The sequence below is a fragment of the Ascaphus truei genome, assembly GCF_040206685.1.
Source record: "Ascaphus truei isolate aAscTru1 chromosome 12 unlocalized genomic scaffold, aAscTru1.hap1 SUPER_12_unloc_6, whole genome shotgun sequence".
NCBI lineage: Eukaryota > Metazoa > Chordata > Amphibia > Anura > Ascaphidae > Ascaphus > Ascaphus truei.
In genome coordinates, this window is record NW_027453842.1 from 164,513 (window position 1) to 181,244 (window position 16,732).

At 48.4% G+C, this 16,732-nt stretch overlaps 3 protein-coding genes across 3 annotated transcripts; 2 read left to right on the forward strand and 1 right to left on the reverse strand.

The window, feature by feature from the left end:
- The first annotated feature begins 789 nt into the window (after nucleotides 1-789).
- Nucleotides 790-1,699, forward strand: LOC142473785 (histone H3). The gene has a single exon (XM_075580785.1). The coding sequence runs from the start codon at nucleotides 836-838 to the stop codon at nucleotides 1,244-1,246; it is 411 nt and encodes a 136-aa protein (XP_075436900.1). The 5' UTR covers nucleotides 790-835; the 3' UTR covers nucleotides 1,247-1,699.
- Nucleotides 1,700-1,750: 51 nt separating this feature from the next.
- On the reverse strand, nucleotides 1,751-2,707 carry LOC142473784 (histone H1-like). Its single transcript, XM_075580784.1, has one exon. It carries the CDS (start codon nucleotides 2,647-2,649, stop codon nucleotides 1,993-1,995), a length of 657 nt encoding a protein of 218 aa, XP_075436899.1. The 5' UTR covers nucleotides 2,650-2,707; the 3' UTR covers nucleotides 1,751-1,992.
- Nucleotides 2,708-15,393: 12,686 nt separating this feature from the next.
- On the forward strand, nucleotides 15,394-15,747 carry LOC142473780 (histone H4-like). The gene is given in 2 exon segments (XM_075580780.1): nucleotides 15,394-15,408; nucleotides 15,410-15,747. Coding segments are annotated over 2 exon segments (312 nt in total). The 3' UTR covers nucleotides 15,707-15,747.
- Nucleotides 15,748-16,732: the final 985 nt, after the last annotated feature.

Consider the following 16,732-nt stretch of genomic DNA (forward strand, 5'->3'; position numbering starts at 1 on the left):
TATAGTTCAATAAATAAGGAATGAGGATACGTTTAATAGATATCTTTAAATACAGGCCCCTGTTCAGTCTAGTTATATTACTCTAACATCAGATGTTCATCTTTATTTAGAAAATACATAATACATTATGGAATATTTAATTTGTGCTTAAACTATAACACATTGTGTATACACATATACAGACTTGGTATTTTATTTAAAAGCAAACTACTGTGACTGGAGCATTAGAGGGAAGCCAAAGAGCCCGGTTAGGAGCTGATCAGATCACACAGAGCAGTGACAGCGAGAAGACATTTAGGGAAGCCCCATTTATAGCGCAGCACTGCCACCGTGTGGTGCTCTGGGAACTGCAGGCATTAAGGAAACGAGCCGCGCGGTTCCGCTTCTTTGTGTCTCTGTGTTCGGGTTTATAATAATAACACAATGTGAACATTAGAAGAAGAGGAACCAAGAAAGTCCCATTGAAGCAATGATCTGAGAAAGAAAACCCCTCATATTACATTTCACCGATTAAAGATCATTTGAATACTTGGTATAAGTACATGTTCCATGTCAGAGAGCTCTGTGCTGTATCTGTGCAAACACTAATGTTATCACATTAAATCTTTTTAATTGTCCCACTTACAAGCACTAAATAAATAATAACTTTATTATGACGATATCGGTCTGAGGCGGGATTTTTGAACATCGCAACGGCTTTCACAGAACCAATCAGAGCGAAGGGCGGGACCAAAGCAGCCAATCACAGCGACCTGCATCCATAAATACGCAGCTGCAGCGTTTTTTTTCTTTATTAGTTCCTGACCGGAGACGCGCACTGACACAGCAGCACAGGATGGCCCGGACCAAGCAGACCGCCCGGAAATCCACCGGAGGGAAGGCTCCCCGTAAGCAGCTAGCGACCAAGGCTGCCAGAAAGAGCGCTCCGGCCACCGGCGGAGTGAAGAAGCCTCACCGCTACCGGCCCGGTACTGTGGCTCTCAGGGAGATCCGCCGCTACCAGAAGTCCACCGAGCTGCTCATCCGCAAGCTGCCCTTCCAGCGCCTGGTCCGGGAGATCGCCCAGGACTTCAAGACTGACCTGCGCTTCCAGAGCTCGGCTGTCATGGCTCTGCAGGAGGCCAGCGAGGCTTATCTGGTGGGGCTCTTCGAGGACACCAACCTGTGCGCTATCCACGCCAAGAGGGTCACCATCATGCCTAAGGACATCCAGCTGGCCCGCAGGATCAGAGGGGAGAGAGCTTAGGCCGGCTGCACCCTGACTTCGTTTACACCCGAAAAACAAAGGCTCTTTTAAGAGCCACCACATTTTCAATGAAATTGCCTGATCAATATTAACACACGGATACTGATCTCTATATAGAGAGTTAAAGAAGTGTGTTATCCTTGTATCAACATATGTACTTGATGTGTGACAATATAGATAAACGCACCTTCAATATTTGTGTATTCTTTGTCATGTGATATATAGACTTGCATGCATAGTCACCATTTCATGCTGTATATGGCTGCACGTAAAGACAAACCTGTAAATGTCCCCCTCCCATGTGCCACTGGTGATTATACTGAAGTGTTAGGGAATAGCGTGTGCTTCATGCTTTCAATGTGATGTAAACACATTTATTTTATAACATGGTGATAAATACGTTTTTCTGATGTCAACTACACTATTTTAATTTTTATTCTCTATAAACCGTGTATGTGAATATTATGTAGACACAAACAAAACCATAATGTCACCTAATATGTCAGTTTGTCTGAGAAACATTTATTCGTGCAATAGGTTAGGGACTACAAACTTACACATGCACCTTACAGTGCTCGCAGTATCAATGCATATACACTTATGCTCTGGCAGTGTAACACAAACCCCTGCATGGGACAAGTTGGAGAAACATTCCCAGTTACACATTATGTGCACAGCTCTCTATGTGGGGTTGTGGTGGCTCTTAAAAGAGCCTTTGTGTTTGTAAGAGGCTGAAGTTGTCGGTCTCACTTCTTAGGAGCTGCCGCCCTCTTGGGCTTTGCTGCTTTGGGTTTGGCTGCCTTGGCCTTAGCTGGACTCTTAGCAGTTTTTGGCTTCGCAGCCTTTTTAGCCGCCGGGCTCTTCACAGCCTTCCTGGGCTTGGCAGCTTTAGACTTCTTCGGGCTTTTTGCTGGCTTCTTGGCGGCCGCCGGTTTCTTGACCTTTTTGGGGCTTTTCTTCACTCCCGCCGGAGCCTTTTTGGGTTTCTTGGGGGACTTGGCGGGTTTCTTTGCCACTGGCTTCTTGGGTTTCCCCACATCCTTTTTCTTGGCCGCCTTCTCCTTGCTCTCCAGCTGCTTCTTATTCAGCTTGAACGATCCGGAGGCTCCGCTCCCTTTCAGCTGGATCAGGGTTTCCTTGCTCACCAAGCCCTTGAGAGCCAGCTTCAGGCGGCTGTTATTCTTCTCCACATCGTAGCCTCCTGCAGCCAGAGCCTTCTTCAGAGCGGACAGGGAGACCCCGCTGCGCTCCTTAGAGGCGGACACAGCTCTCACTATCAGATCGGACACGCTGGGACCGGACTTTGCTGGGCGGCTTTTCGAGGCTCCGGCCGCTTTCTTCGGCTGCTTCTTCTTGGCGGCGCTTTCAGCTGGAGGAGGAGGAGCAGGAGCGGTCTCGGCCATTGCAGCTGCAGGTAAAATCCCCCAACACACTGACAGAAAGTTATACTGGGGGCGGGGACCTGCCGGGACTTATATAGAGAGCCTGCTGCTCTGTGATTGGTTAGTTATCGGAGTGAGCTTCTTTCTCATTGGGTATAATCACTAAGCCCCGCCCCTGACTCTCATCCTCCCGGATCACAAACACTGCTCTGACTTTGTGTTTCTGAGGCTGCAAGAAAAGGGCATTTTATCCCCTAATTATTACTCACATCCCCCCTTCTTGCATGCAATTTATAAGGAATTATATTCTCTTCACTGCTGTATCATTTTTCTGCTGGGAAAGTACAAACACAATTAGGAATAATGGGTGAAAGTTCGGCTCTGTAGCCCGGGATTTGCCAGATTTCATTCATATCTGTCTATTTCTGTCACTTTTACTTTGCTCAGACTAAATGTGCAACCTCCATCCTCATACAGTGACACTAAGAACATATTATTCTACAGTATCAGTTTAAAATAATGTGCATATAAATATATAAACATGGTCTGGGGATTCACTATATATGTACAAGTAGCACAATAATTCCTGTGCAGTGTACATTGCTATTTCATGTTGTTCCATTTCCCCGGTACTAAGCTCTGTATTATTCCATTGTCAGTTATGAATATTGGTTATTAAATGGGAGATTCGAAAAGTTTTGTATTCCATCTGTTCTGCAAATGAATAGTTTATAATGATATGTATGTAAATTATGTTTTCTAAAAACAATCATAGTAACATACACATCATGTGAATGACAGTACATATATTTTAATAATGTAATAATCAAACAACTATTTTGTTTAAGCTTTATAATACAATTGGGAAGTGTTAAAAATATGTTTATTTGTGGGTTACAAAAAAATGTGTATGTGATATTAATGGAAGATTAGGTTATTAATCACCCTGTGTGTTACATAACTATGTAATGTCACTATTAGCACTATGTATAGGAACTGACATGTTTTGTGACCATTGTCACCAGAGACCAGAACTTTTAACATCTTTACATCAGGATCACTATCACCAGAAAATAATAATAATAATAAAAATAATAGTACGTTCTTGTATAGCGCTGCTAGTTTTAAGTAGCACTTTACAGGGACATTTTGCAGACACAGTCCCTGCCCCGTGGAGCTTACAATCTATTTTGTTGGAGCCAGAGACACAGGGAGATAAAATGACTTGCCCAAGGTCACAAGTAGTTGACACTAGGAGTTGAACCAGGCTTCAAACTCACTCTCAATGCCAGTGTGTTTTACTCAGTGTTTACTCACTGAGCCACTCCTTCTCCCGAATGACACACTAGTTGAATAAACAAAAGTTTATTCTGGCAAGCCAGAAAACACACAACATACATGTGACGGTTGGGGTAGCCAGCCTCACATAATAAGGTAAAGCCTGGCTTCTCTCAGCTGTGTCTCCGTAAAACTCCCACTTGCTCCGCTGACCGGGCTTCTCTGGCGCTTCTCAGCTGAGATCAGTGCTTGTGTGTGCTCTTTAACACAAAGCACTTTTTAAAAGCCTGCCAGCGCGTCTCCGATCGCCTCCATAGGTTGTCTGGTTCCCTACACCGGCCTCACTCCTTACATAGCCCCTGCTGGATATCCTTAACATGGAGCTGGGGCCCTTGACCAATCACAATATGTATTGTGACGTTGCCGCCAAACACAGGATGAGCGCTCGCCCTGCTGCACAAATGGGGGAAGGGGATCAGCTTAAGTGCTCAAGACCAACCCTGCAATAGGTCCCCCTGGTCAGCCCCAAATATCCCGCTTGGAAGGCGCCACCAGGTCTGCGGGAAACAATTGGCTCTAGCCCAGTGAAAGCCGGACCCCGGACCTTATTTCTAGCCCTTTCCTGCTCACCATTTTTTTTCACCATGAGCCTTAATGGTCCCCAGGCCTGAGCCTGGGGTGGGCATGCTTTCCCCCGATGGGGAACAATGACAGCCCTTGTGCTTTCTTCTCCTCCCAGCACAAGACTGACTAAATGTGATACTGTGAGGATTCACTGTTCTGCTCCTCCTGCCCCTTTAACCCTCACTTGCCCATTGGACTACCATAACACTCAAGAGTGGCAAACTGGGGTGGAACTTACGCACGGTGCGCGGGTTCTGTGCAGTCCCCTTCGGTCTCTGGGCATGGAGCGCATTCTTGCTCCTCCTGTCTTGATGCGCAGCGCGCATGCATGGTACACGGTCTTCCCTGTGGTCTGCGGTCTCCGCCCCTCTGACCCGCCCCCGTCCTGGCATCACCCCTATGCAGCACGGTTACGCCCCTCACTCCGCCTCTACCTCAGCGGGTCCTGCCTCTGGTACCCGGCCCTGTCCTGATATCACTGTTATGCGGCGCAGTTGCGCCCCTCCTCTATCTCCATGGGTCTCGCCTCTGGTTTCCGCCCTCATGGCGGTGCGGGTGTCGTGGCGCACAATGACAGCGCGTGACCAGGTCACCTACGGGTTTTGCGGGGGGCATGCACAAATTCTGACGCGGTAGCTATTGGCTGTGTAATAGGACACACCTGCATGATCCAGCAGCCTATCCTGTCCGCACGTCTGCTTCCTGGTTGCCTCCCATTGGTGGGAGGTCCTATAAATATGCTCTCAGAGCTCCCAGTCATTGCCGAGCATAACCTCTGTTTGTGTGACGCTGCACTCATCACCTAGTTCCTGTCTGCCTGAACCCTGCTGCCTGACCCTGCATGGATACTACTCTGTGATGCTCTCCTGCACTGACCTTGGCTTTGGCAACGACTACTCTGTGATGCTCTCCTGCACTGACCCTGGATTTGGAACCACGGCGACGCTACTCTCTCCTGTACTGACCCTTGCTTGGCTCCACGACTACTCTACGCTCTACCACCCTGACCCTGGCTACGTACCCCAACAATCTGCTGCTCTATACTCCAAGATTCACAAGTACCTCACTTGCCCTGTCTTCTGTTACCCTGATCCGGCCTGTACGACTGTCCTATACTCTAGATGTGCCCTCGTGGTTGTGGTTGGCGTTCTATACAAATCCCTACCTCAGCCCCACGGTCACGCCTCGTTTGTAGTGAGCTACGGGTTACAGATACTCCCACTTGGAAGTCTCTGCAAGGGGCGGGCTCATGGACTGTACCCATCTTGGATAGGCTTACACAGGCCATGAGTCACCACCTTACTTCCTTCACTGGGGGGTCACTGGCTCATAGATTAACCTGTTAGTGCTCTGAACATAATAGGGACTTCCATAATAGATACACTATGTGGGAAAGAGAGGTATTATGGGACATACCCTGTTACACTGGATAGGGGTAGTTTGGGCAGTTAACACGCAGGTGGCCCAGCCAGTTACACAAGGAGCACTGGCCCTCGTGGGCAACCTCCATCGGCTCTACTTCAACACCCTGGGTTTTTGACTTCTTCCCCCCTGGTTTGCTGGCCTGGGGAGGGTCAGCTACCTTAGGTCTTTTGACCGCCAGCACTGGAGTAAGGGAAAGGAAACGCTTTTCCAACTGAGGCCGTGTGGCCACTGTCACGATGGACGGAACGTATCAACAATTTTATATTTTAGGGAAATAGATTGAGCACACAAGTTGAGCAAAATAAACTGACATTTATTTCCTTAATAGACAGACACACGACAACCTTAGAATATACTTGACAAAACACTTACTGAGGAAGAGAATGGGATAGAATGTCCAGAAGTAAAACAAAGCACCAGAATATTGTCTTTTAAAATGCTGTCCTTTTGCAAGGGGCGTAAATTGCCAGCCCAATAAGTCTGTGAATATTGCAAAGTTCTTTCTGGTCCATTGGGGTTCGTTAGATAACCCCCAGCACTAACGGAATCCTGAAGAAGAGTTATGTCCTTGGTTCTGATGTAATTAACTTGTTGCGTTAGGGAATCGTTGCTGCTGCTCTTATCCGCTTGTAGAAGCAAAGTGGAAATTTGTTCACATTGTAAAAGAGAGACAAAAGACAACGGGGATAGCTTAGGGAGCACCCCTTCGCGGGAACCTCCATCCCACCAATGTCCATCTTGCCCCCAGTTTGCAGATGGGTACTACAGGGATTTCCAGTTGATAAAGCGCCTGTGCAACTCTGACACCTGGGCTGCTTACCATATGAGTGCTCCCCTTTTTACCTGGCTTCTCCCAGGCTAGGAGTTGGACCCAAGGTGTGAACTAGCCCAGATGACTAACAGGATCTCCTGGTCAGCGAGCATCCCGGTTAATTCACACTTTGTGGCTCTGGGGCTTTCATCTGCAACACTTACCTAGATCCATAGGCATTGCCCTAACAGGGAGTCTCTGAAGTTTGCAGAAGGAAGTGCCCCCAGCTCATCGGTGTAAAACATGTGGTTACTGGTTGCATTGCAAAGGCAAGTAGAAAAAGCCTCATCCTGCCTGTACATTTAAAACTGCAGCCAGAAAGGCACTTTATCAAAAATATATGTTCTATTTGTCCTAAAGTCATCACTGGAGATATCGGCATTCAGCCGTGCCTGGGATGTCTGCCAGCAAGTAGGCAAGCCATGTGACAGTGCGAAGGCTCCCCTTAGACCACCACCGGGGCTAGGTAAGCCCTTTCAGCACAAGGCTGTTCAGTGGGACGGCGGCATTCCCTTTCTGTAGCCCATCGCTGGGAGTTCTGGAGAGCCGGATCCTGCCTGATGTCCTTGGAGAAGCAAAGGCAGGGAAGCTCAGTGTAGCAGGCGGGACGCTGATGTGGTAGTGGTTGTGGCCACTATTTGTGGGGCTAAGCACCCGGAGGCCGAGACCCTGAAGACTATCTCAGAGGCGGACCTCAACCCTCCAGGGCTTTCCCCAGTTGTCATTCCTACTATGGCGTATAATTGTGAGGCTCTGTTTGCCATGTTGGGTCAAGACGCAATGGCAGACCATCACCTCCAGTTATCCTAAATACTGAGAGACCTTGTCAGACCTTCTCCTGCCCTATCCCAGACCTCGAAATGAGGCCCCAGTACCTCCCTGGGGTCTGATAATTTATAAATAACATACCTCCCCACACACCACATTTTTCACCATTGTGTCCAGTATTTTTGGACAAGACACTTGGCAACCCTAGTGCTGGCAAGCCAAGTACTTCCAGAAGCTGACTCTACATGAGACACTAGCCGAGGTTGAGTCAGCCATGAGCCAGAGGGGCTGAACGAGAGATTGACCGAGACATTGCCGGTGAATCTGTCTCCATGAGAGCAACCTTGCTGGCTTAGGAATGTGCCACACAGGTGCTTTGACTTCTGGCCGCCAAGATGACGGACGACGGTGTGCCCCCGAGTACACAGCAAGAAAAGTGTGTACTGACCCCTGCTACTATGCCGGTTAGGAGAGCACCCCAAATTGTTGACTCTCTGCAAGTCACCAAGCCATGTGGGTCAGCCGGGTGCCGAAGATGCTGTAGCAAAGACGGAAGAGGATGCCCATTAGGGCCAGTGCTCCCGGGGAGACCAGTTAAACCATCTGCAGATGAGTACCCCAACACATCCCAATCAAGTATCCCCAATCTGGGGCAAAGTCCCCAAACAACAGGGCTTACCGACTATGAGAGGCTAGCCCCAGCAAAGGAACCACAAGCAGTCGTGCGGTTCCAGCGGAGGACCAAGTCAGCGATCCCTACGGCTGTGTGCAGCCATCAGGCTGGAGGACTATGCAGTCCATAGAAGAACAGTTTTGCGTCCAGGGGTCCCAGGTAATCGGCAGGCGTTTGGACTGGGGGACCCCAACACTACAGCACATCTTGAGCAACCTGATATGGTTAGTCCAGAGCATCCAATCCCAGGAACGGGGATGCGGGTGGAGCTGCCAGAGGATGCTATTTGACTGCTTTCACAGGGTGCAAATGTTGGGTAGTTACCCTGGCTTAGGTGCCTTTGGTGCTGCTGCCAGACACAGTGTTTCTTGTTCCCCAGCTTTTGGTGCCAAAGAGTGTCATGATCTGTGAAGAGAAAAGGCAGGTAAGACCAGACAAAGCCCAACCAAGCAAAACCTGTGTCCCTAATTACTTGAATACCAACCCCCCCCCCCCACCTTTTTCAAATCCTCTGACAGTGTGACGGAGGGTGAACGGCCAGAGCTCAGTGAGTGGTCCCCCGATATGGAGGGCATGAGACCTCAGTTGGCTGAGTCTGTCTGTTCAGTCCCCCAAACCATATGTGTTTTTTGTACTGGGCCAGCTATGGGCAGAGAGGGGCCAGCTATTGTGTCACTGGGTGGGTAGGAAACAGAGTTTATAGGGAGCTAAGGAGATCCTGCTTATGGGGCATTAAGGGGTTGCTCACACCAGAGCCTGTCTAGTGCAAATGTTCTGTGGGTTGAAGGCATCCCAGGAGGCATCAGCGTTTGACCGGTCCCGGCAAACCTGCCGAAAGGCATGGCCAGGGGACAGTGTGAGAGCTCCCAGGAGAATGCCACCGGGACTAGGTGAGCATTTCCAGTGAGAGGCTGGGAGTGAATCGGCGGCATTTGTAGTATATAACCCTCCAAAGGGAGATTGAGAGAGCCAGGCTCTGCCCAACGCCCTTGCAGTAGCAATGGGAGAAGGCTTAGTGGAGCAGGGTGATACAGATCTGAAGCTCGCAGCTCCCCAGTGGGAGTGGAAGCAAAGCACGGCTGACTACCAAAATACCGTGTGCAATGGCCACCTCTGCCAGGCTTATTGTGCCCAATGTATAGGATTTTTTCTTTGTGTAACCCTTCCAGAAAAGAGCTAATCACTGATGTCTGGAAGTGGAAAACTGTATAAAGTGGGGATAGGGATGTGGTAACTACACATCAACACAAACATTTTATCATGCCGTGATGGTCTTCACCTACTGCTGACAGTCTTTACTTCAATCCTCTGCAGATGTGGGACCTGTCCTGTCAAGGCCACCCGCTTCATCGTCCGCTGACCTGGGACCTCTCCTGAAACCTGGTAAGTGAGAAGTAATGTTCCTTGATTGTAAGTGTCAAATCTATGGTGTGTCTTACAATCACTGGCAGCTTACACAAGAGGAAATACGGTAATACAAATAACACATATAGTCCAGGTCCCCTCTGGACTTCCCCCTTGTTCCCCGGCCCCCCTGGTTCCCCATATTAAGAGATACACCATTGCTTATAGTTTATGTTGTTGTTTCTTGTTTATTTATTGTAAGGTCCGGGGGAACACCTCTCTCTAAAGGGGCTCCCCCCGTGACTTTACTCACCCCCGCTCCAGCTCTGCCTTCTCGCCGCTGCTGGTGGGATCTCCCTTCTCCTCCGCTTCCCGCGGCGGCTTCTGATCTCGCGCATACGCGCGCACGGCAGAGGACTTTTACGTCCTCCCTCAGGGGGAGTTCCCTCCCCCAGCTGAGGCCGCGCACGCCTCTCCCGCGCGGCGCACATGCCTGATGTGCGTGCACCGCTCACAAGCTGCACATCTAGCACAGCTGTGGTGAGTTTCTCCCTACCAATCCCTATCTTTCCTGGGACCGCTCCCTTGTTACTCCCCCTCTCCCTATTGGTCCTTCCTCCTACTTATACCTTGCTCAGCCATTCATTCTTTGACTGAGCATAGCTTTATATGACCTGTGTTAACCATGGTCGTGCCTGCCTCAGTTCCTGTCTCTTTGTCTCCTTAGTGATCCCTTGCGTACCGAACCGGCCTGGCTGTGGATCCGCTCTGGTCTTCTACCCGTGGTTTGTATCCTGACCTCCTGGACTCCCCGACCCCTCCACCTCAGTTTGCGGATTCCGACCTACCTCCCGGCTCTGGACCCCAGGCTCTCGGTACCACCTATCTTCTGGAACCTCCCTTCTCGTCTGGCGAGTATCTTACTTTATCTGATACTCCCAGACGGTTCCAGACGCCTATTTTCCACTTTCCAGGCGTGTCCCGTAGCTGTGGGTGCAGTTTGTTACCCATCTCACCTCAGTTTCGGGGACCCTCCTTGTCCGTGGTGAGCACAGCATAACATTTATTTAACACAGATATGATCGCACAGATTAATTTACATTAATGTTTTATAAAGTACAAGCAATTTTTTTTAAATCTATCCCTATTAAAAATGTATTCTATATTTTATCAATGAGTAATTATATACATTTTGTTTACCCATTACACCTCTACAAGGGTTCACAACACAACACACACACCATACAGCAAAGTGGTTAGGGATAAATGCATGCAACTTATTTTTTTCCCCGCTGAGGACCTGATTTTGTGGCATTATGTGACTATGTTTAAATAGTCTGGGAGTGTTACCTTGCTAACATGCTTCCTCACCTTATTTCCCTTTCCAACATATGTTCTTATCAGGAATTGCACCTTTATAGCCAAGAAAAGTGCCTGGTGGCTGTTTGCCTTTAGCTGGATTTGCACAGCTTGTTATAGTTTAGGCTAAGCACTGCATGCAGGCGGCACGCTGAGAGGCAATTGAACCTGCGGGCTGTAGGGAGCTTGAGCTGGGGGGGGGGTGTGTGGTTTGAGCGGAGGGCTCTCCGTGCTGACCCTCCTCCCCCTCCCCCTTACCCCTCCCCAGTCGGTCCGTCCCCACACACACACACCATATATATATATATATATACACATATATACACATATATACACATATACACACGCGCACACACACACTTCCCCCAACCTTTTGGAGGTGGGGAAGCTGCCTCTAACACTCCTGACCCGGCGCTGATAGACTCACCAGCGCACCACGTGACGCGTCACCGCTCGGGATCGCAATTCTCTTGCTTCCCCTGGCGGCTGACGCGTCACAGCGCGTAGTGAGCCTCGCCGGAAGGAGGCAGCGGGGACAGATGGGCAGCAGGTAGGGGCTGGTGGTCCGCGCGCGCGGCCGTCCGCAGCGGGTCCTCAGCCTTAGGGCCGTTCTATAGTGGTGGGGGTGCGGTGAGTCAGCTCTTCTATACAAGGGCCGCGCGCGCACGCCAGGGAGCGGGGAGCCGACAGACAGCGGCGAAGACGGGAAAAATAATCTTTTTACGCTGCTACCGGCGCTGAATGTATGTATATGTGTGTATGTGTGTGTGTGTGTATGTATGTATATGCATATATGCATGCATGTGTGTGTGTGTGTGTGTGTGTATTTGTGTGTTTGCACAAATGTTATACATTTGTGCACGGCTGCACACACTTTTTAACAGCCCTTAGGCCGTGCTTATAGTGCCTGCAACAGCGACACAACATCGCACAAACACAAAAGCATTGCCGCCGCCGCGTGCGCTTATAGTGCACACAACGTCGCCGTCGCGAAAACTTGAAGCCGGCAAATTTGATTTTTCAAGGGCCGTCGTTTCACGTGATGGTCCTTGAACCAATTAAATGCCCGGAATCCCGCGCCGCCGCCGCCCCGGCGAAACATAACTTTCGCCGGTGGCGACGGGTGACGTCACCCGTCGTGTCGCCGTCACCATCGGCGGCACTATAACTATAGGCACAGCCTTAGGCCTTGGCCATGTTTGGCGCTTGCTGGCGGGAGCGTGCTGACGTGCGCTCCCGCTCAGCACTGAGCCCCCACAGCCGCAATTAGAGCGGCTTTAGTAGGGGCTCACCTATGCTTCCGCGCGCTTGTGGAAGCGCAGGTCTTAGGGGAATTTAAAATTCCCCCACTTGCCAGCGAGACAGGCCGGTCACGTGAGCGGTTCGCCCAATGAGGGCGAACCAGCTCCGAGACGTCACTGGCCCGCCCCCGGCCAGTGACGCGCCCGCCCCCGGCCCGACCCCTGACGGTCTGTCCCTCTTCTGCCCGATCATTGTCCCCCTTCTGCCCGATCCCAGCCCCCCTTCTGCCCTGATCCCTGTCCCCCTTCTGCCCGATCCGTGTCCCCCTTCTGCCCGATCCGTGTCCCCCTTCTGCCCGATCCCTGTCCCCTTCTGCCCGATACCTGTCCCCCTTCTGCCCGATCCCTGTCCCCCTTCTGCCCCGATCCCTGTCCCCCTTCTGCCCCGATCCCTGTCCCCCTTCTGCCTGATCCGTGTCCCCCTTCTGCCCGATCCGTGTCCCCCTTCTGCCCGATCCATGTCCCCCTTCTGCCCGATCCGTGTCCCCCTTCTGCCCGATCCGTCCCCCTTCTGCACGATCCCTGTCCCCCTTCTGCCCTTATCCCTGTCCCCCTTCTGCCCGATCCCTGTCCCCCTTCTGCCCGATCCCTGTCTCCTGTGTGTGTGTGTGTCTGTGTGTGTGTGCATTGTGTGTGTATGCATGTGTGTATGCGTGTGCGTGTGTATATGTGTGTGTGTGTGTGTGTGTCTGTGTGTGTGTATGCATGTGTGTGTCTGTATGCGCGTGTGTGTGTGTGTGTGTGTGTGTGTGTGTGTGTGTGTGTGTGTGTGTGTGTATGCATGTGTGTGTGTATGCGTGTGTGTGTGTATGCATGTGTGTGTGTATGCATGTGTGTGTGTGTGTGCGCGTGTGTGCGTGCGTGAATATATTTATCAAAGTTGCACAATGTTAAAAAATAATTTATTCTCACATGTCTTTTTTTTATAACACACACACACACACACACACACACACACACACACACACACACACACACACACACACACACACACACACACACACACACACACACACACACACTTTCAAAGCAGCACTGCCACCCTGTGGAGTAACTGTCAACTTCAGACATTTCTACTGGAGGATTTGTGTTTGCTGAACTTGTTTCCCCGGTCTGCATTTCTTCCCCGTGTCACCTCATGCAGGGTAAATTAGACATAAAAGCAAATTAATAAAACAGGGATATTTATTCAAAAAAATACTGATGAATGTAGTTGATCATACACATCTAAATATTACAAATTAATTACATTTACAGATATATAGAGACATACAAGCAATGGGGGAGCGTGGGATTAGAAAAACATTTGACAATAAAAAACAATAAAATACAATAAAATTAATGTGGTTACAACAATATTGCTGGGGGTTGGTGAAAATATTAAATACACTTACACGGCCATGTGCAAGCGGACACGGTAATGTGGTTTCTTTAAGCAATTCCAGTCACTCCCAACAACAGGTAATGGTGGTTTAGAGGGTTTTGAAATAAATATATAAATATATCTGTACTCACACGGCCATGTGTGAGTCCTTGCAGGAAATTGGTAACTTTGGGGTTAAATTAACCCATCTGCATCTCCCCCCAGTGTAGACTCTTCTTTGTTTGCAACCAACGTGGGATTCTAACTCCAGTCTTGGGCATCAGATGGGGACTCTCCCCAGTGGTGGTAGTAGGGGGGGGAGTAGGTAGAGAAAGTGAGGCACGTTGTCAGTGGGGTTTAAAACACATTTATTAGTTTTAAAAGCAATTGGTACAACAAGACTCACATACATACATAGTGGTTGGACCCCTGGCCTCCTCGTGCAGTCCAGGATACAGTTTAAGCAGCCGTTATTGCCAATCACGCGTCCGTGATGCAGGAGGAAAAAAAACAAAACTTTTTCTCCTTATCTGCAATGGCTGCCTGGTTGATCCGGCTACGGGAGCCACGTTGGGCCAAATTCAGCAGGAACTTTAGAGCTACGCGTTTCGTCGAATCATCGACTTCCTCAGGCTCATATGAGCCGGATCAACCAGGCAGCCATTGCAGATAAGGAGAAAAAGTTTTGTTTTTTTTCCTCCTGCATCACGGACGCGTGATTGGCAATAACGGCTGCTTAAACTGTATCCTGGACTGCACGAGGAGGCCAGGGGTCCAACCACTATGTATGTATGTGAGTCTTGTTGTACCAATTGCTTTTAAAACTAATAAATGTGTTTTAAACCCCACTGACAACGTGCCTCACTTTCTCTACCTACTCCCCCCCCTACTACCACCACTGGGGAGAGTCCCCATCTGATGCCCAAGACTGGAGTTAGAATCCCACGTTGGTTGCAAACAAAGAAGAGTCTACACTGGGGGGAGATGCAGATGGGTTAATTTAACCCCAAAGTTACCAATTTCCTGCAAGGACTCACACATGGCCGTGTGAGTACAGATATATTTATATATTTATTTCAAAACCCTCTAAACCACCATTACCTGTTGTTGGGAGTGACTGGAATTGCTTAAAGAAACCACATTACCGTGTCCGCTTGCACATGGCCGTGTAAGTGTATTTAATATTTTCACCAACCCCCAGCAATATTGTTGTAACCACATTAATTTTATTGTATTTTATTGTTTTTTATTGTCAAATGTTTTTCTAATCCCACGCTCCCCCATTGCTTGTATGTCTCTATATCTTTAAAAGGGTTCCGGATTAACCCTTCCCTGGGGTTGCAGCAGAGGGGAACTCCATGCTGGCTCAAAGCATCTGTCATAGAGCCGTGGTCTAACTTACTGCCACATTGTAAGCACACCTCATATATTAAGCTTAAGGTAAGCGCCAGGTTTTTTCCTACAGATATATAGATGCAGACACAACATAATTAAATACATGAAATAGATGGCACACAAATGTGTTCGTGTGAGTTGGGCAATACTAGGCAAAGCAAATGTGATCACTGTTTTAATGAGATAAACTTCCAACCAATCCCATTACCACGTGGCCTTTTTTTTATAAACAGTAACGGCTTTCACTGAGCCAATCAGACTAAAGACTTTTTCAGCCAATCAAAATCAAGGAACGTCTTCCAGTGCAATTCACTTTCTCCCCTCATGGGGTGTCTGTGGTTTTCACTCAGGTCCGCCATACTGCATATAAGCAGCAGCTTTACCGCAATTACCTCATTCGCTTCTTGTTTTGACACTTTGCAGAATGACTGGTCGCGGCAAAAGGAGGAAAAGGGCTCGGGAAAGGAGGTGCCAAGAGGCACAGGAAGGTTCTTCGTGACAACATCCAAGGCATTACCAAGCCAGCTATCCGCCGCCTGGCTCGCAGAGGAGGGGTGAAGCGCATCTCCGGTCTCATCTATGAAGAGACCCGTGGGGTGCTCAAGGTTTTCCTGGAGAATGTGATCCGGGACGCGGTCACCTACACCGAGCACGCTAAGAGGAAGACAGTCACCGCTATGGACGTGGTGTATGCTCTCAAGCGCCAGGGCCGCACTCTCTATGGATTCGGAGGCTAAACGGTGACACTTCTTACCAACTCTTGATACGGAATTCACATTCATTTAACCCAAAGGCTCTTTTAAGGGCCACCCACATTCTCCTGTATAGAGCTCTGGTTACACCGCCATCTTATTCTTACCCGTTTTCATGTTGCTGTCTCTGACGGGACTCAATATTTCATATTGGAAACTGGTTAGAGAAATACAATTCACTACAAAACCACCAGTATGTGACAGCATTTTGTTACAGCGCTTTATCTATGATTCTTTTCTATGAATTGACATGTACACTCGTGAGTTATATAAACTTTGCTATACTCCCTTCATGCTATTAACTGCTCATTCATAAAGCAAACTACAAATATTGGTTTCACTTTTTGATATAACTTCTCTGAATTAGAAGTGTCTGCACTTGACATAGATTTAAATACGTGATTTTAATTGCTCGATCCATATACACATTTTTTTACATTACACATTAGTACAATCTGCAAAAGAAAATGTATCTGATAAATGCCTTATCTGTATTGATTTTAACCGCTATGAAAACAATTACATTTTTATAGACTTGCATAAAACAATGACAATGTTTGAGCATTCATTCATTATTATTTTGCTGTCTTTTCTGCTCTTAAAACAGAATCCCCAATGCAAATGTTTCATAAAATAGTCACTCTTTTTATATTCCATTAAATAGACCCATATATTGGGCATCATGTATCAGCTTTTGATGAGAAAAAAATGCAATCGGATTTTCTTTAGCACTTTCTGTGACTTTTATGATTCTTTGTCACAACTGTAAATCTCATACATATTGAACACGTTTTTTGGTTTTATGATCATAAATACAACCCCGCATTTCATGTGTAAAACACTTGGTTTGGGGATCTCGGAACAATTATACAGAGAAGGTAAAAAGGCGCCAAAGCTTTACTATCTGTCATTCAAACAAAGACCACACGGTGGCAGTATTGTTTTGGAAATGATCTGGATTCTGGAGACCTGGATTTTTCACAATGATCTGAATCAAAGGTTTCACCTCCA

What these genes read in the sequence shown, in the direction of transcription:
- LOC142473784 (XM_075580784.1), bottom strand. Translation starts at nt 2,649, where the DNA reads ATGGCCGAGACCGCTCCTGCTCCTCCTCCTCCAGCTGAAAGCGCCGCC.
- LOC142473785 (XM_075580785.1), top strand. Translation starts at nt 836, where the DNA reads ATGGCCCGGACCAAGCAGACCGCCCGGAAATCCACCGGAGGGAAGGCT.